The 17689-nt window shown below is 44.1% G+C and overlaps 1 protein-coding gene across 1 annotated transcript in view; it reads right to left on the bottom strand.

The window, feature by feature from the left end:
• Positions 1 to 17689, bottom strand: part of UBL3 (ubiquitin like 3) — a 200258-nt gene that overhangs the window by 51546 nt on the left and 131023 nt on the right. The window contains exon 2 of the mRNA XM_040340466.1: positions 12813 to 12921. Within this exon, the coding sequence (XP_040196400.1) occupies positions 12813 to 12921 (109 nt within the window). The remainder of the gene's footprint in view (positions 1 to 12812; positions 12922 to 17689) is intronic.

Genomic DNA, 17689 nt, shown 5'->3' with positions numbered 1-17689 from the left:
GGAGTAAAGACAGCTGCAGTTGGAAGTTCCACAGTGGTAAACACTGTCTTTATTCCAAGATGGAGTGACATGCTGTCAGGGCCAGCATTGAATTCAGCCAACCGGAAGGTACATGTTTCGGAGCATGCCCAGTCGCTTTTTCGTCTTTGTCTGAAACACCCCCCGCCACCCACTCTGATGTCACTTCCGGTTACCTGTATTCCATGCTGGTCCTGACAGCACAGCTCTCCATCTTGGATCAGAGACGCCGTGTTTACCACCGCTGGTCGGCTGGAACTTCCACCTGCAGCCGTCTTTACTCCCAGGAGGCATCTGCTGGATGTTATAGATTCATTGATATGCCCGTTTTTCTCTTCCATTTTGTAAGTGTTTTTAACCCTTCCTTGTCATTAAAGCATTTTATTACTGCATTTAGAAACCCAGAACCCTGCATTCACTATATCTGGTCTGCCACAGTACACAGACCATGGAAACTCAATTATTTTAGTAAATATAAACGGCCAAATCGTAAATACCTTTTCTCATCAGCAGTACATACTCTTGTGACTTCTATCAGTGTCTGGTTAAAGCTTGTAGGAGGAGTTTTCATTCTACTCTGACTGTCTTATGAGGCTGCAGGATCCCTGACCCTCTGGACAGTGCCGATTGGCCCTGTGCTGATCACATGCATCCGCCAAAGAAAAGAAAAAACCTCTAGCAACCCACGCCAAACTGAGCATGTACAGTGACTCCAAAAGCTCTGTCTTATCAGGAGATGGACTGGAGACAGTAGAAGAGGATCAGATAAGACAGGATCAAACAGCCTTTCTACACAATGCAGACAATTAACCCCTTAGGTTCCAAAGTGGGTATAACAAGCATGTTTTACTGCATATACAGACTGATTTTACTGTTGTGGGTTTAGAAACACTAAATGCATTTATTTAAAATGATATACAATATAGCAAAGGCATGTTTTCATTTAATAGTTTGATTGAAATGGAAAATATATATTGTCAAAACTTTCCAAAAACAAAACAATGCTTCTTTGCAATTACAGAAACACTGGAGATTTTGTGATCAGTTTTATTGTTTTGCATCAAAATGTAATTTCCAGCTCATGTAATTGGCTCAATGCTTTTACTTTGTTTGTTATGTTTTGTCTCTCATCGGAGCACTGGGACTAATTAGAAGATTATAAGTAGTAGTCCATGTCACAATAGCAATCCTATCACTAGTGGCAGAGATTACTCACCTTCTCCAACAGTATCTATCTTTCCTTGGCTGAATGTCTGGCCAGTGAGGCATCGGTGATGGAGGACACCTTGCTGGCCCGAGGGAGCAATGCTTAACCTCCCTGGCGGTATGATTATGTCTGGAATTTTCTACCAAAAGCGGTACAATTATTTTGCATGGAAATTTGGCGTTTTACATTGTAGGCCTGTAATTCTTAGGAATAACTCACTTAAATCTGTCCAAACAAGAGTCTAGTAGGCATCCCGGGTATGATAAAGTTTGAAACACAAAATCATAAATTATAATATAATAAATAACTATAAATAATTATAACAAATGATAATGTAATTATAATAAAAATTATTCAATAATGTAATCAAATCAAAAACACTGAAATTTGCTCAGTTGCAGAATTGTCGCTGTCATTACTTTTATTTTTTTATGACGAATTTCCCCACAAATCGCTATCGCTCAATTCTGCAAGCGATTATAATTTATTATCGCTGTTTTCTAGCTGCTCTAAAATCATTTTTGACATAAAGGGAGACTTTTGGTTGCTATGGACAATCTACAGTTTCCAGGCAGAAAGAACAGTTTTTATTATATAAAAGAACATGTAGGGCACTGGGCAGACCACTAGGGACAAGGGGTGTGTGTATTTTTTACATACAGTACTGTAATCTATAAGATTACAGTATACTGTATGTAATAAGTTTGTTTACTTTTTTGAATTTGGCGCCGTTCTCCGCCCCCGTGCGTCGTAACGTCGCAGGGATCGGCGGCACACAGAGGCACTGTGTGAATCGAGCGAGCACCCACTCGCTCGCACAGCGGGGATACATCGCTGGATCCAGGGACAAGGTAAGCCGCGCCGCTGCAGGCTCTGCACAGCTACCCTGAGCGTGACTCGGGGTTACCGATACTAGCATGGGAAAACCACCCCGAGTCACGCTCGGGAACACCGCTAAGCAGGTTAAAGCGATATTAAATCCAAAACTGTAATATATTGCAGCATACCAATCATTGGATGTGGTGGCAGCATTTGTTTTTTTTTTGCCACCCCCCCCCCTCTGTTTTCACCTGGTGATCTGGCCAGTAACACCTCCTGTATTAGGAGTGCCCCCACTCTGGATGAATAGGCACAGGAGGCACCTTTGGGCAGCAGCATTGTCAGTCTTGGGGGAGGGGAATGTTGGATGTACTAGCTGACTTAAATACACTAAAAAATGTAGTCCAAACTCCAGCTCACACTTTACACCGGTAATCAGATACAGAAAACATTTTTTTTCCCCTTTGGGATAAAGTTTTTACATGAATAAATAAAGCTGATCATACTAAACAGTTGTGTGCTCTCTTAGCAATAGCTACAGTGTTAGGAAGTTCAATGTATGCAATGCAATGTATAGAGCTGACTGGGAGAGAACTGTTTTTTTTTTTCCCAACTAAAGTTGTGTTTACTTTAACCACTTGCTTATTGGGCACATATACCCCCTTCCTGCCCAGGCAAAATGTCAGCTTCCGGCAATGCGTCGCTTTGACAATTGCACGGTCGTGCGACGTGGCTCCCAAACAAAATTGACGTCCTTTTTTCCCCACAAATAGAGCTTTCTTTTGGTGGTATTTGATCACCTCTGCGGTTTTTATTTTTTGTGCTATAAACAAAAATAGAGCGACAATTTTGAAAAAAAAAACAATTATTTTTTTACTTTTTGCTATAATAAATATCCCAATTCTTTTAAAAAATATATTTTTCTTCTCAGTTTAGGCAGATAGGTATTCTTCTACATATTTTGGGTAAAAAAAAAAAAAAAAAAAAAAATCGCAATAAGCATATAGTGACTGGTTTGCGCAAAACAAAATAGGGGACATAATTATGATTTTTTTTTTTTACACTAGTAATGACAGTGATCTGCAATTTTTTATTGGGGCTGCAACATTATGGCGGACACATCGGACACTTTTGACACATTTTTGTGACCATTCACATTTATACAGCAAGCAGTGCTATAAATATGCACCGATTACTGTATAAATGTGACTGGTAGGGAAGGGGTTAACACTAGGGGGCGAGGAAGGGGTTAAATGTTTTCCCTACTAGTGATTCTAACTGTGAGGGAAGGGGACTGACTGGGAGAGGTGACCGATCTGTGTCCCTATGTACAAGGGACACAGCATTGGTCTCCTCTCCCCGACAGGACGTGGATCTCTGTGTTTACACACAGAGATCCACGGTCCTGCTCAGTTACTGTCCAATTGAAGGTGCCCGGCGGCCTTAGCGGCCGTCCGGCATGCACATCGGGTTCCTAGTAACTCGGCGGTTGCACGAGCTGCTCTGCAAGACATGAACGTCATATGATGTCCTCTCAGAACAACAGAGCTATCGTGCCGCCGTCAATTGACGGCGGCCGGTAGTAAGGTGGTTAATCTGACATTTAGAAACCTTGATATTATATTTATATAAAAGCAGTAAAAAATGGAGCATGATTAGCCTAATTACAATTGAGCATGATTATCTAAAAAAAAATTTGCAGTGCATTCTTTATTTTCTCCAAAAGTAAATCTTTATACAGATGTCAAAATGGACCTTCACTCAAAAGATGTTCGTTTATGAAGCAGTGATTAGCGGCGAACCCAAGAATAACCGCTGATCACAGCCCATAAACAGTTTATGAAACAGAGATAATCGGGGGGGAAAAGTGTTTGAATTTGTTCTCCCGCCGATGATCTCCACACACTGAGAATCCTCATTGAATGTCACAGTAACGGCCAGCTTATGAAGCTGCGATCTGAGCACTTCACTGGTGATCTGAGTCAAAATTCACCCTCCCCGATTCACCATCTCAGAGGTGGAGAATCGGGGAGTGAAGAGGGAATCCTGGGGGATCTGAGGAGGAAGGAGGAAGATTTTTAACTTCTTTTTACCTTGTTCAGACCCCCCAACGCTGTAACCATGTCCCCCTGTAATGTTTATGTGTATACAATGTATGTGTGTGTATACACACACACACACACACACATGCAGGGGGACTCATTTTATTAACATTAACCACCTGTCTGTCAGTGTACTGAGCGGTGATTATTTATCACTGCTTAAAACTGACATCCGAGAGGTTTCTGTGAATTTCTGGTACTGTAATCTCGTAAAGTATCACGAGATTCCAGTATCTCCACCCCGCTGAGGAAGTTTTTGGAAACGTAACGCGTACGGTGGAGGAGCACACAGACATCGCCCGCTGCCATCCTTACGTGAAACAAACCTGTCGTTTGTTTTATGCTACTGATCGGATCTTTGTGAGTAGTTTTATGCTTATCCAATAAATGTTAGTAATTTTGAAAATGGAGAGCACTTAGATCTAGCTTTCTTCCATACATGGTTTAATATCCTGCTGCGGATTACTGAGGGACCTGATAAGACAATTTGCCATCGCGTGTATCTGCATTTCTGCTTGCATGACTACCTGGTAACACAGGAGTCCATGCCTTAAGGTGAGAGTGGCCAATCCTATAGTGGTGGAGGGAGGACCTATTGTTTTGAATCTATGTCACTGGTGAATTTTCAGCGGATTCTGGAATTTGTTCGTCACACATTTTCTTGGACGTTCAATTTTGATTTTGATTGACTTTTTGGCCCAGGTTTTTTCTCACTCTTATTGCATCATTTGAATTTAATGCGCTGCACTAACCTTTTATAATAAAAAAGGGACCGTTCCTCCAGTGTTTGTAGATCACTTCACTCCTCCAAGGGTGAAGCAATGTACAAAGTTTCATAAACAGGCACCCAGAGGAGATAGATCTCCACTGTGAATGCCGGCGAATGAAGCAGTGAATAGATTTCACTGCTTCATAAAACGGACACCAAAGAGTGAAGTCCTGCTGGTTCACTCGCTCCCCCCAGCCTTTATCTGATACAGGTTTTTTTTTTTGCAGGGAAGAGATTTTTATTGATTCACTGCTCTTAGAGCTGCAATCCTCATCTAGGCAAGGATGATATCTCTTGGCCCTTCCCCTCCTGAGAAACATCACACGTCTCAGGAGGCTGCAGAACCATTCACAGAGGGTCATGTAAGCTTGTGCATACCGACTGGGGAACCAACTCTCATATGCAAAATGGAGGCACCGGGGACCCACAGTCATAAAAAGAACAGATTATAGGAAGACAGTGCTGGACTCCAGGCATTGGGAAATACCAGACAGTCCAAAGTCAGCTGCTACAATATTCATAGTTGAGGACTACGAATACCTGTTTAATAGTTGCTTTGGCTGAACAGTACCCACAATAAATCTCCAAGCTTAAACACTTGCCGAACCACGCTCTAGCTGAATGACGGCTGAATGGGAGGCCATCACATGACACACCCACCGTGCAACCCACTATGTTACCAGTGTCCGCAGATCGGGTAAAGCGCCAATCAGCGGCTCTTTACCACGCGATCAGCTGTGTCAAATCACAGGTGATCACGGATGGAAATAGAAGCTGGTTATCGTCACTCTTTTCCTCATGCTAACAGCCTGAGGAGAGAAGAGAGCTGATAACCGGTTTCTCTAAAAGGGACATCCAGTCCCTACAGTGTCCACCAGTGCATCCCCATCAGTGCCACCTAATCAGTGGAGAAAAATTACCGGTTTGCTAAATTTTAAAACAAACTATAAAAACTTTTTCAAAATGTTCAGCCTTTATTAATTCATCAAAAAAAAAAAAAAAAAACCCCAGTGATGATTAAATACAACCAAAAGAAAGCTCTATTTGTGTGAAAAAAAAAATGATAAAAACGTCTTAAAGCGGAGCTCTACCCTAAAGTGGAACTCCCGCTGATCGGAACCCTCCCCCCCTCCGGTGTCAAATGTCAGGGGGGATGCAGATACCCGTCGGGCAGACTGCGGGCATGACGTCACCTCCCGCCCCCCCCCCCCCCGTTGTGTTCTGGGAACAATCGGCTCCCAGTACACAACGGGAGCCAATCGGCAGGCGTAGCGCGACTCGCGCATGCGCCGTAGGGAACCGGGCAGTGAAGCCGGAGCGCTTTACTTCCTGGTTCCCTCACCGAGGATGACGGGGGACAGCAGAGTGACGAGCGATCACTCGTCCTCTGCTGCGGACGGCGCTGGACTCCAGGACAGGCAAGTGTCCCAATACTAAAAGTCAGCAGCTGCAGTATTTGTAGCTGCTGGCTTTTAATATTTTTTTTTCAGCGGACATCTACTTTAACTCTTGGGTAGTGTTAAATTGGCTTGGGTAGGAATGGGTTAAAAGTGCCCAGTAGGCAAATGGTTAAAGAGTAATATAACTGCTGGGACTACCATAACCTAATTGCAACGGCTATTCATGCATTGCACAATTCACAGTAACCTACTTCAAATTGATTTTTAAAAGGTCTTGAAAGTATTCTTTTCCAATATCCCCTTTTCCCAAAGGGAAATGTTCAATATCTGGCAGCTAGGTCACGATTGTAGGAACAATGGGACATTGTGCACAATTGACAGTTGTAAAACGGCACAAAGGCACAAGAGAGAATACCATCTACAAACGTTTAGTCTTTCACTGCCATGTTTTGAAATCTCAAATCTGTCATGTAAGCTGTACAAAAATGGCTTCCCGACTTGCAGCACGCTAAACCCTATTTAGAGTATATGTAGTTATCACGTTACACTTGCTGGCTTTGTTTCAAGTGTTTATGCTCACAAAAATAACTTGAAAAATGTAAGATGACAGTTGGAAGAGCACCAAGCTGCCACACCGTACTACGCTCAGAATTAAAACCTGAATGAAAGTGCTTGGTATTGCAACTCTCAGTGTAGAGAGCAATTCCGACATTACAGACATAAATGAAGTGCCACACAAACCATCCTGCAAGCCTGAACTTGGTAATGGAGAGCAGCCATATCAGAGTTACACAAAGGGCATGAGACACGGCTGAATGTTCCATGTGAAATCTATGCGCTTCTCTCCCGTACCATCTCACAGCACACACAAGGGGTGAGCACAGAACAGGCAACGGGTAGGAACACCATTAACAAGAAGCAATTATGGCTTTGAGCTTCTAAAGCCTCCTACACACGATCAGATTTTTCACAAAGTGTCGGACTTTTGTCCAAAGGGCGTGTGCCTGGATTTTGTCTTGCATACAAACGGCACACAATTGTCGGCCAACAAACACTAACGTAGTGAGGTACTAGATGTACTACGTGGTTTTCAGCTCTTTAGCGCCACCCTTTGGGCACCTGCTAATGTCGTGTCTGGTGAGTATTGCTTGCATGCGCGTTTGTACTTTGGACTTTTGTCTGATGGATTTGTGTATACACTATTGAAAAATCTGACAGCAGACCGTTGTCCACGGAAAATTTGAAAGCCTGCCATCCAATATTTGTCCGTGGAAAATCCGACAACAATTCTTTGATGGAGCATACAAACGTCAAATTTCTGTCAACAGGCTGTCAACACACAATTCCCGTCGGAAAATCCGATCGTGTGTTTGCGGCTTTAGGCTTCATGTACACGGGACGTTGTTTAAAGTGGAGGTTCACCCAAATAACATCTATATCAGACCAACTTCTTTATACATCTAACATGTACAGTCCGCTTTTTTTTTTTTTAAGCTGTACATACCGTATAATCTTTATTTGCAATCTGGCTTCCGGGTACTTCTCCCCGCGGGAGTAGGCGTTTCCAAGCTGAGGAGGAATGTCCTCTGGGAGGTCGCCCAGAAGATTGACGTCCTTTCAGAAAAAGTTCCCCCGGTGGATAAGGCCCTGCCCCCCGTACTGCGTAGGTGCGTCACGGCATTTACGAAAGAAGCCGAACATGAAGAAGCTCTATACGGCGTTTGCGCAGTCAGCTCTAAACGGCTCCTAGTGGGTGCGCAGGCGCCGTATAGAGCCCACTCGCAGCTCGGCTTCTTTCGGAAACGTAGTGACTCGTGACGTGCCTACGCAATACGAGGCCTTATCCGCCGGGGTGAACTTTTTCTAAAAGGACGTCAATCATCTGGGCGACCTCCCAGAGGACATTCCTCCTCAGCTTGGAAACGCCTACTCCCGCGGGGAGAAGTACCCGGAAGCCAGATTGCAAATAAAGATTATACGGTATGTACAGCGTAAAAAAAAATGCGGACTGTACATGTAAGGCCCCGTACACACGACCGAACATGTTTGCTGAAACTGGTCCGTGGACCAGTTTCAGCAGACATGTTCGGTCGTCTGTACAGCCGAGCGGACAGGATTCCAGCGTACATTTGCCCGCCAGACCGTTTCCGAGCGGGCAAATGTTTCTAAACTTGCTTAGAAACATGCCCGCTGGAATCCTGTCCGTCGGACATGTTCGGTCGTCTGTACAGACTTACCGTACATGTCCGAGCGGCCGCCATCCCTCGCATGCGTCGAATGACTTAGACGCATGCGTGGAAGCATTGAACTGCCAGGGCCGCGCACGTCGCCGGCGCGTACGCGCGGATTTCTGTATGATGGTGTGTACAGCCATCATACAGAAATCTCCGGGCGGGCATGTACGCTGAAAACGGTCCGGCGGACCGTTTTCATCGTACATGTTTGCCCGTCTGTACGAGGCCTTAGAAGTATAAATAAGTTGGTCTGATATAGATGTTATTTGGGTGAACCTCCACTTTAACCTCTACTGAAATATTTAACTTGACAGCTAGAAACCGACATCTAAAAACGTCAGTTTAGTAGCGTTAAAAAAAAAAAAATATTATATTTAAATTTATATTGTACAATATAAATGTAAAACGCTGCATAAATTGATGCTGCTATACAAGTACCTGTAATAAATAAAATATATAATTCAAGCTAATAATAAATAACAATTCAGAAAGTCAAAAAATGATCACTTTAAGGAGGTACAGTTTTTTCTTTTTATTATGGTTTCTACTGACTCAGAGAGATAGCAGTGTCTGAAAGAGAGCTACTTTTGCAGTCTCCTTAGATCAGGGATCCTCAAACTACGGCCCTCCAGCTGTTGTATAACTACACATCCCATGAGGCATTGTAACACACTGACATTCACAGACATGACTAGGCATGATGGGAATTGTAGTTCCTGAACAACTGGAGGGCCATAGTTTGAAGACCCATGCCTTAGATAAACCCGCAGTATTTCAGAAACCCTTTGTAATGTATGAAAATGTACTAAAAAATGAACCAAAAACATTGCGTTCACTTTAAGATTTTTTTTTTTTTTTTTTTAAAAGGAACTAAAATTTTTATTTTAAGACAAAAACCACATTATAAAGTATTTGTAAGTCAGGGCAATACTTCAAAACCTTTAACAGGGCAAAGGAACTGACTGTAAAGTGAAATCACATTTTATAGTGCTTGGCCGAGTGCCTTGCCCTACTTCCACAGGCACAGGTAAACACCAGTTAGAGCTGGAAGTTCGTATACTTTACAGGGCAGCGTGCTACTGCTGAGCTACTTAAAAAAGAAAATGGCATTTCCTGTACAAATCATACCATCCAATACAAATAACTGCAATAATCTTTTAATCCAATATTTCACAGCCCCGAAGCCCAGCACATATACTGTAATAATTCCTAATGCAGCCTCTATTGCAATAATACAGATTTAAACACAGCAAATTAGGAGGAAAAAATGCTTAGCCATTTAAAGTGTTCCTGTGAGAAGTCTCAGGCTATTTAAATAAATTCAGTTTGGTCCTTTCCTCACAATGCACACTATTTAGGTTGCTGAGAAGCCCAGCTTGACTGTGGAATATCAGAGGTTGGGTCAGAGCACAAGGTTAGCGGAATACCTAAAGCTAGCCATACACTAATGGACCGGCCAAAATGTGATCACTGGGGGGGTTGTGGAATGTCAGCATCCTTTCACTGAAAAACCAAAGGAAAAAAGTGTTAGCTAAAAAGCCCCTCTTTTCAATTAGATGCAGTGGCTGCTTGGGTATTCGGGATACAACAGAGGCAGGAGGAGATTTTTCCACCTGCACAGTTTAGCATGGATGGAGTAAAAAAAAAAAAAGAGGGGCTTTTTAGCTAACAATTTTTTCCTTTGGTTTTTCAGTGAAAGGATGCTGACATTCCACCATTTTTTTTTTTAGCATGGATGGAGTAATATGTCGGATATATGGCAAACTTAAGGATATCAAGGCAAATACAGTTGGCTATGCCCGATTGGCTGCAGCCACTGATGGACATAGAAAATGCACAACATGTCCTTTTGATGGAAGTCGATTAAATAACTTGACTTCTATTGCGCAGGGAAGGCCACCAACTGAACGAAATTCAACTGATCCCTGCTGGTCTGGCTACATTTCTATCAGTATATGGCCATATTAAGGGAGAAACAATCCAGGGTATAATTACGGACAAAACAAATAAAATGAAGTGAATGCTGTACATTTTAACAGTTGACTTCCCATCCATGCCATTAAAAGAAAATACCAGCTGTCATTATTTTAGCTTTTTTCACCCAACATGTCAGCCAACAAAGAAAAGTATGCTTTACAGCCAAGTCAAAAAAAAAATCTCAATTTCTGTACAAGTGGTACAAATAATGCTGTGACTGTTGGTAGTTGTTTTCTTACTTTTTTTTAATAAAAGCTTAAAGCGGTAGTTCACCCTCCTTTCCATCATTAGCCCATTAAATTCGGCATCGTAGCGCGAGCTACGGTATGCCGGTCTTAAATTTTTAATCCCCGTACTCACTGTGGTATCGCTGATTGAAGAAATCGACTCCCGCGGGGAATGGGCGTGCCTATGGAGAGGGAGGATGATTGACGGCCGACTCTGGCACGTCACGCTCCCCGAAGACAGCCGGAGTAGGTCTCGGCTATTCACGACGCCTGCGCACAGGCTATGCGCAGGCGCCGTGAATAGCCAAGCCTATTTCGGCTATTTCCGGAGAAGCGTGACGTGCCAGGGCCGGCCGTCAATCACCTTCTCTCACCATAGGAACGCCCATTCCCCGGATTCTTCAATCAGCGATACCGCAGTGAGTACGGGCATAAAAAATGTAAGACCGGCATACCGTAGCTCGCGCTACGATGCCGAATTTAATGGTCTAATAAAAAAAAACTTTTTTTTTTTTTTTAACAGGGCGAACCCCCGCTTTAAGTGGAACTTTAGGCAACCAGTTGAGTAAAGAAATACAATCTATATTTGTGAACTGGAGTTGCATTAACCTTCAGAACTTTTTTTTACTTAAGTAAGCTTTATTTGATAGGTGGGAAAACTCCTCCAAATCCAGAGTTACTGTATGTTCTTTACCTGACATATGTTATGACCAAATCTGCCACCCAGATTATTTTTTACTTATTAGTTTACAAGCAGGCAATGGCAGGAATCAAGCAGGCAATGGCAGGAATCAAGCAGGCAATGGCCCTAAAGAAAATACCATCTGAACCCAGACATGAGAGGGTAGTTGACCACATGGCCCCATCCAACTTACCGATACATAAAAACTCTTAACAAAATGGTTCAATCACTTGAGTGTGAATGTTTTATAGCCATGCTGACAGGGAGGGTGAGCAGATATCTCTGGCACCAGTCTTCAGGTGATATACTGAAAATCTACAACAAGGCCAATACTTTGCAGTTGGACATACTGGCACAATCTAAGGCATTAGCTATACCATGGAACAGTGAAGACAGTCATTATCAAGTGGAAAAAATATGGCACAACAGTGATAGTAACAAGAATTGGACGTCCCTCCAAAACTGATGAAAAGACAAGAAAGCTGGTCAAGGAAGCTTCCAAGAGGCCTACAGCAAGATTAAAAGAGCTGCAGGAATATCTGGCAAGTACTGGCTGTGTTGTACATGTGACAACAATCTCCTGTATTCTTCATATGTCTGGGCTATGGGGTAGAGTGGCAAGACGGAAGCCTTTTCTTAAGAAAAACATTCAACCCCGGCTAAATTTTGCAAAAACACATCTGAAGTCTCCCAAAAGCACGTGGGAAAATGTGTGGTCTGATGAAACCAAGGTTGAACTTTTGTGGCCATAATTCCAAAAGATGTATTTGGAGCACAAAACACCACCAAAAGAACACCATACAATCAGTGAAGCATGGTGGTAGGAGCATCATGCTTTGGGGCTGTTTTTCTTCAGCTGGAACTGGGGCCTTAGGCTGCATTCACACCAAGGCGTTTTCACGCCAGACGCCCGCCGCTATTACAGCCTGCAATACGCTGGAGGGGTGATTTTACATTGTCGGCTATGGAGATGGTTCACATCTCCACGCCGAACGCCTGAAGCTCAAAACAAGTCCCGGACCCTTTTTTTCGGGCATAGCCGACAATGTTAAAATCACTCCTCCAGCAAAAAACAAACAGGTTAAACAGGTCATGTTTAACCTCTTCCCTGCCAGTGTCATTTACACAGTAATCAGTGCATTTTTATAGCACCGATCACTGTATAAATGACAATAGTCTTAAAATAGTGTCAAAAGTGTTTGCCATAATGTTGCAATCACGATAAAAATTGCAGATCGTCGCCATTACTAGTAAAAAAAATAATTAGGAAAAATGCCATAAATCTGTCCCCCATTTTCTAGACGCTATAACTTTGCGCAAATCCATATACGCTTATTGCAACATTTGTACACAGCAGGAAAGTGTCTCTTCACTTACCCATAGGCCAGTTATCGTAGACATGTTTTGCGATGTCTGCCGCCGAATCATTTGGAGAAAAGAGAAACTCTTTTGTCTTGCCGCTTACCAAGATAAGGCGTAAATTAATCTGCAAATGAAATTAAGAAATTTAGGACTGATGTTAATTAGAAGCAAGAAAAACAGCGGAAACTTACAACTCAATACATTAGAATATTAGAATGGAAGCAATTTGGGTTAAAACAGATACAAGATTAAAGAATGATTGATATATATATATATAAAATTAAATGTTTTTATTTTTTGAAAGGCATATAAAAATTATACCATTTAATAGCATTTTTCTTTTGGTTTTAATAGTGGAGTAGCAACACATCAGCACTGTCGGTTATGTTTAGCGATTTATTCGTGGACCCTCAAATTTTTTCAAAAGTGCCATTTATCTTCTGTGTATGAATATGGGACAGAATATAAAAGTTACGTGTATTTGTGTGTATCCCATTACCTGCAGGGTCTACTTTACATCTGGCAAATACTGCCCTGTGACTTTGTTTTCTGGTGCTTTATGTTAAAAGCAGTAGCTGCTACTGAGAACCGTTGTGCCACCTGCCCCCCTTCTGCTCTTTCCACCAGTCACACAACTCCTACTGTTATTGTCCCACAATGCATTGTGGGAGTTTAGTAATACGAATGGCATAATGCCATCATAGTAGCCATTACTGTTAAACCTCACAGCTAGCAACTGGGGAGTACTGCTGGGATAATTTTTTTTAGCAGAAGCAGCCACCTGCAAGTAAGGTAATAGAATGCACACTGTTATGCATACCGAAAGGGTCTGCTGCTGCATTCCCCCACCCCCCCCAAAAAAAAAAAAAAAACCTTCAGCTCTAATTGCTACTTCATACAAAACAAAAAAGAGATTTTTAATACAGCTTACCTGTAAAATCTTTTTCTTGGAGTACATCACGGGACACAGAGCGGCATTCATTACTATATGGGTTATATGGAGTACCTTCAGGTGTAGACACTGGCAATCTTCAAACAGGAAATGCCCCTCCCTATATAACCCCCTCCCATAGGAGGAGTACCTCAGTTTTGTAGCAAGCAGTATGCCTCCCAAAATGGTCCTCAAAAAGAGGGGTGGGAGCTCTGTGTCCCGTGATGTACTCCAAGAAAAAGATTTTACAGGTAAGCTGTATTAAAAATCCCTTTTTCTTTATCGTTACATCACGGGACACAGAGCGGCATTCATTACTATATGGGATGTCCCAAAGCAATGCTTACAATGAGGGGAGGGAGAACATCTCCAAGACAAAAGGATTTAATTTAGAGATATACTCAAATCATAATAAATCCAACTTATTTGAGAAAAAATAATCTTAAATTTTAAATTTAACTCAAAAAAAGAGGAGCCCCCGGAATCCGAGGGTCTCAAACTGCAGCTTGCAGCACTGCCTGCCCGAAGGCAGTATCAGTATTCCTTCTTACGTCCAACTTATAGAATTTTGTAAATGTGTGGACAGAAGACCAGGTTGCCGCCTTGCAAACTTGAGCCATAGAGATCTGGTGGTGTGCTGCCCAGGAGGCGCCCATGGCTCTAGTAGAATGAGCCTTTAATGATACTGGAGGAGGCAACCCTTTCAAGCCGTAGGCCTGAGTGATTAATTGCTTAATCCACCTAGAAATGGTGGACTTTGCAGCTGCCTGCCCCTTCTTGGGCCCATCCGGTAGAATAAACAGCACATCTGTTTTTCGGATTTTCTCTGTAGCTTTAAGATAGGCCTTCATGGCCCTGACAATATCCAAGGTATGCAGCAACCCTTCCTTTCTGGAAGTAGGTTTAGGGAAGAAGGATGGTAATACCAAATCCTGGTTCAAATGAAAACTGGATATGACCTTCGGTAGGAAGGAAGGATGAGGGCGGAGAACGACCTTGTCCTTATGAAATATAAGATATGGTTCCTTACAGGATAAGGCTGCCAGTTCCGAAACTCTTCTTGCGGAAACTATGGCAACCAAAAATACCAACTTCCTTGTCAGTAGAACCAAAGGAACTTCAGCCAACGGCTCAAACGGTTGTTTCTGTAAACTTGACAGAACAAGATTTAAATCCCACGGACAAAGCGGGGATTTAACTGGAGGTTTAATACGTAAGACCCCTTGAAGGAAGGTCTTAACCAGCGAGTGGGTGGCCAGCGGCCGCTGAAACCACACTGACAGGGCAGAAATCTGTCCTTTGATTGTGCTTAATGCCAATCCTTTATCCACTCCTAGCTGGAGAAAACTTAAAACTCTATCTATGGTGAACCTGCGAGGAAGCCATAGCTTGGACTCGCACCAGCCTATATAGGCCTTCCAGACCCTGTGATAAATCACCCTAGAGACCGGTTTCCTGGCTCTGATTAGGGTAGAGATTACCTTCTGAGACAGACCTCTACCCCTGAGAATCAAGGATTCAGCTTCCAGGCCGTCAAATTTAGATGCCGTAAGGCAGGGTGGAGGATCGGACCTTGCGATAGCAGGTCTGGCCTTAGAGGCAGAGTCCAAGGGCTTCCCACTACCATCCTTAGGATTAGTGAGTACCATGCCCTTCTGGGCCATGCTGGAGCTACCAGGATGACTGGTATGCGCTCCACCCTGATCCTGCGCAGCAGGCGGGGTAGTAACTGGAGCGGGGGAAACGCATAAAGAAGTTTGAACTGATGCCAAGGGCAAACCAGAGCATCGGTTCCGCAGGCCATCAGATCCCTTGAGCGGGACATGAACCTGTCTAGCTTCTTGTTGAGTCTCGATGCCATGATATCCACGTCCGGCACTCCCCATTTTTGGCAGAGTGCTTGAAAGACTTGTGGATGCAGAGACCATTCCCCCGGCCATAGAGTCTGGCGGCTTAAGAAGTCCGCCTGAAAGTTGTCCACTCCGGGAATGAATATTGCCGATATGCAGGGCACATGAGCCTCTGCCCATAGGAGAATCAAGCTCACTTCTCTCTGAGCGGCCTGACTCCTGGTTCCCCCTTGGTGATTTATGTATGCCACTGCCGTGGCATTGTCTGATTGAATTCTCACCGGGAACCCCTGCAATTTCGACGTCCAAGCCCTGAGGGCTAGTCGAACAGCTCTGAGCTCCAAGATGTTGATGGGTAACAGCTTCTCTGGCTTTGCCCAAATACCTTGGCGAGTGGAACCCTCCACAATTGCTCCCCAGCCCGTCAGGCTGGCGTCTGTGGTCACTATCTTCCAAGCCACTGGGCTGAAAGACCTTCCCTTCAGTAGGTTCTGAGGGTCTAACCACCAACACAGACTTTGCCGGACTCTTGATGAGAGTGGCAACGGGATATCCAAGGCCTGTGGCCTTCTGCTCCATGCTGACAGGATGGCTGCCTGCAGGATGCGAGTGTGGCTCTGGGCGTATGGCACCGCCTCGAAGGTAGCCACCATCTTGCCTAGTAGTCTCATACATAGGCGAATAGTCGGTTCTTTCTTGCTTAGAACCAGTAGGATTAATTCCTTGATGGCTTTGACCTTCCTCAGAGGTAGGAACACTCTTTGTTGTTCTGTGTCTAATCTCATGCCGAGATATTCCAATTGCCTTGTGGGCTGGAATGCTGACTTTTCCCGATTTAGGACCCAGCCGAACCTCTCGAGGTATTGGACCGTGAGGGCCACTGCTCGCTCTAAGCCGGGAGACGAGTGGTCTATGACTAGGAGGTCGTCCAGGTATGCTAGGATCGTGACCCCTTGAATCCTTAGCTTGGCTAGGATTGGAGCTAGAACCTTCGTGAACACGCGGGGGGCCGTAGCCAACCCGAAGGGAAGCGCCACGAATTGGAAATGACGCGAAGCCACCATAAAGCGTAGATATCTTTGATGTGGCTGATAAATTGGAACATGAAGGTAGGCATCCTTTATGTCTATGGACGCCATGAAGTCGTCCTTTTGGAGTGTGGCAGCTGCTGACCGCACGGATTCCATCCGAAATGAGCGGACTTTTAAGTATGCATTTACCATCTTTAGGTCCAAATTTGGCCTGACATCTCCATTGGGCTTTGGGATGATGAATAGGTTGGAGTAGAAACCCAGTCCCTGTTCCAGGACTGGTACCTCTACTATTACTTCCTGGGAAAGTAGATGATCTAGAGCCGATCTTAATGCGGCTCCTTTCTCCAGATCGTTTGGAATCCTCGACTCCTGGAAATGAGGAGGAGGAAACTTTAGGAACTCTAGCTTGTAGCCTGTGGCCACGGAAGACCGTACCCACTCGTCGGGAATGCTGGCCTCCCAAATCTCCGAAAAGAGTCGCAGCCTTCCCCCCACCTTCGTGGGTGGGGGCGCCCCTTCATAAGGTTGGCTTGGGGGCTGGTTTTGCTGGTTTGCGAAACCACTGCCTCTTGCCTCTAACAGCCTGTCCTTGTGATCTGCTGTTGAAGCCGAAGTTTGCTCTTGCAGGGGGCCGTCGATACTGCTTGGCATTAGAGGGCCCCTGCCCAGGGGAGGACTGTCGTTTAAACGCAGGCCCCTGAACCCTCTTCTTAGTTGGCAAGAGAGTACTCTTGCCGTTTGAAATGGTCTGAATGTATTTATCTAGGTCTTCTCCGAAGAGTCGACCTCCATGGAAGGGGAACCCTACCAGGAGCTTCTTGCATGGGGGCTCCGCCTCCCAGTTTTTTAACCATAAGAGTCTTCTCATATGGATAAGGGATAACGATAAACGTGACGCTTGCTGGATAGAATCCTTGATAGCGTCTACCGTAAAACAAATGGCCTTAGGGACATCCGAAAATTCTTCTGCCTGCTCGGCAGGAATAAGTTCAAGCATTTGCTTAAATTGATCCGATAAAGCTTGAGCGACTCCAATCGCAGCCACGGCTGGCTGTACTACTGCCCCTGCAGCAGTGA

Source organism: Rana temporaria, chromosome 2, assembly GCF_905171775.1.
Source record: "Rana temporaria chromosome 2, aRanTem1.1, whole genome shotgun sequence".
NCBI classification, from domain to species: Eukaryota; Metazoa; Chordata; class Amphibia; order Anura; family Ranidae; genus Rana; species Rana temporaria.
This window is presented reverse-complemented; position numbering and strand designations above follow the sequence as displayed.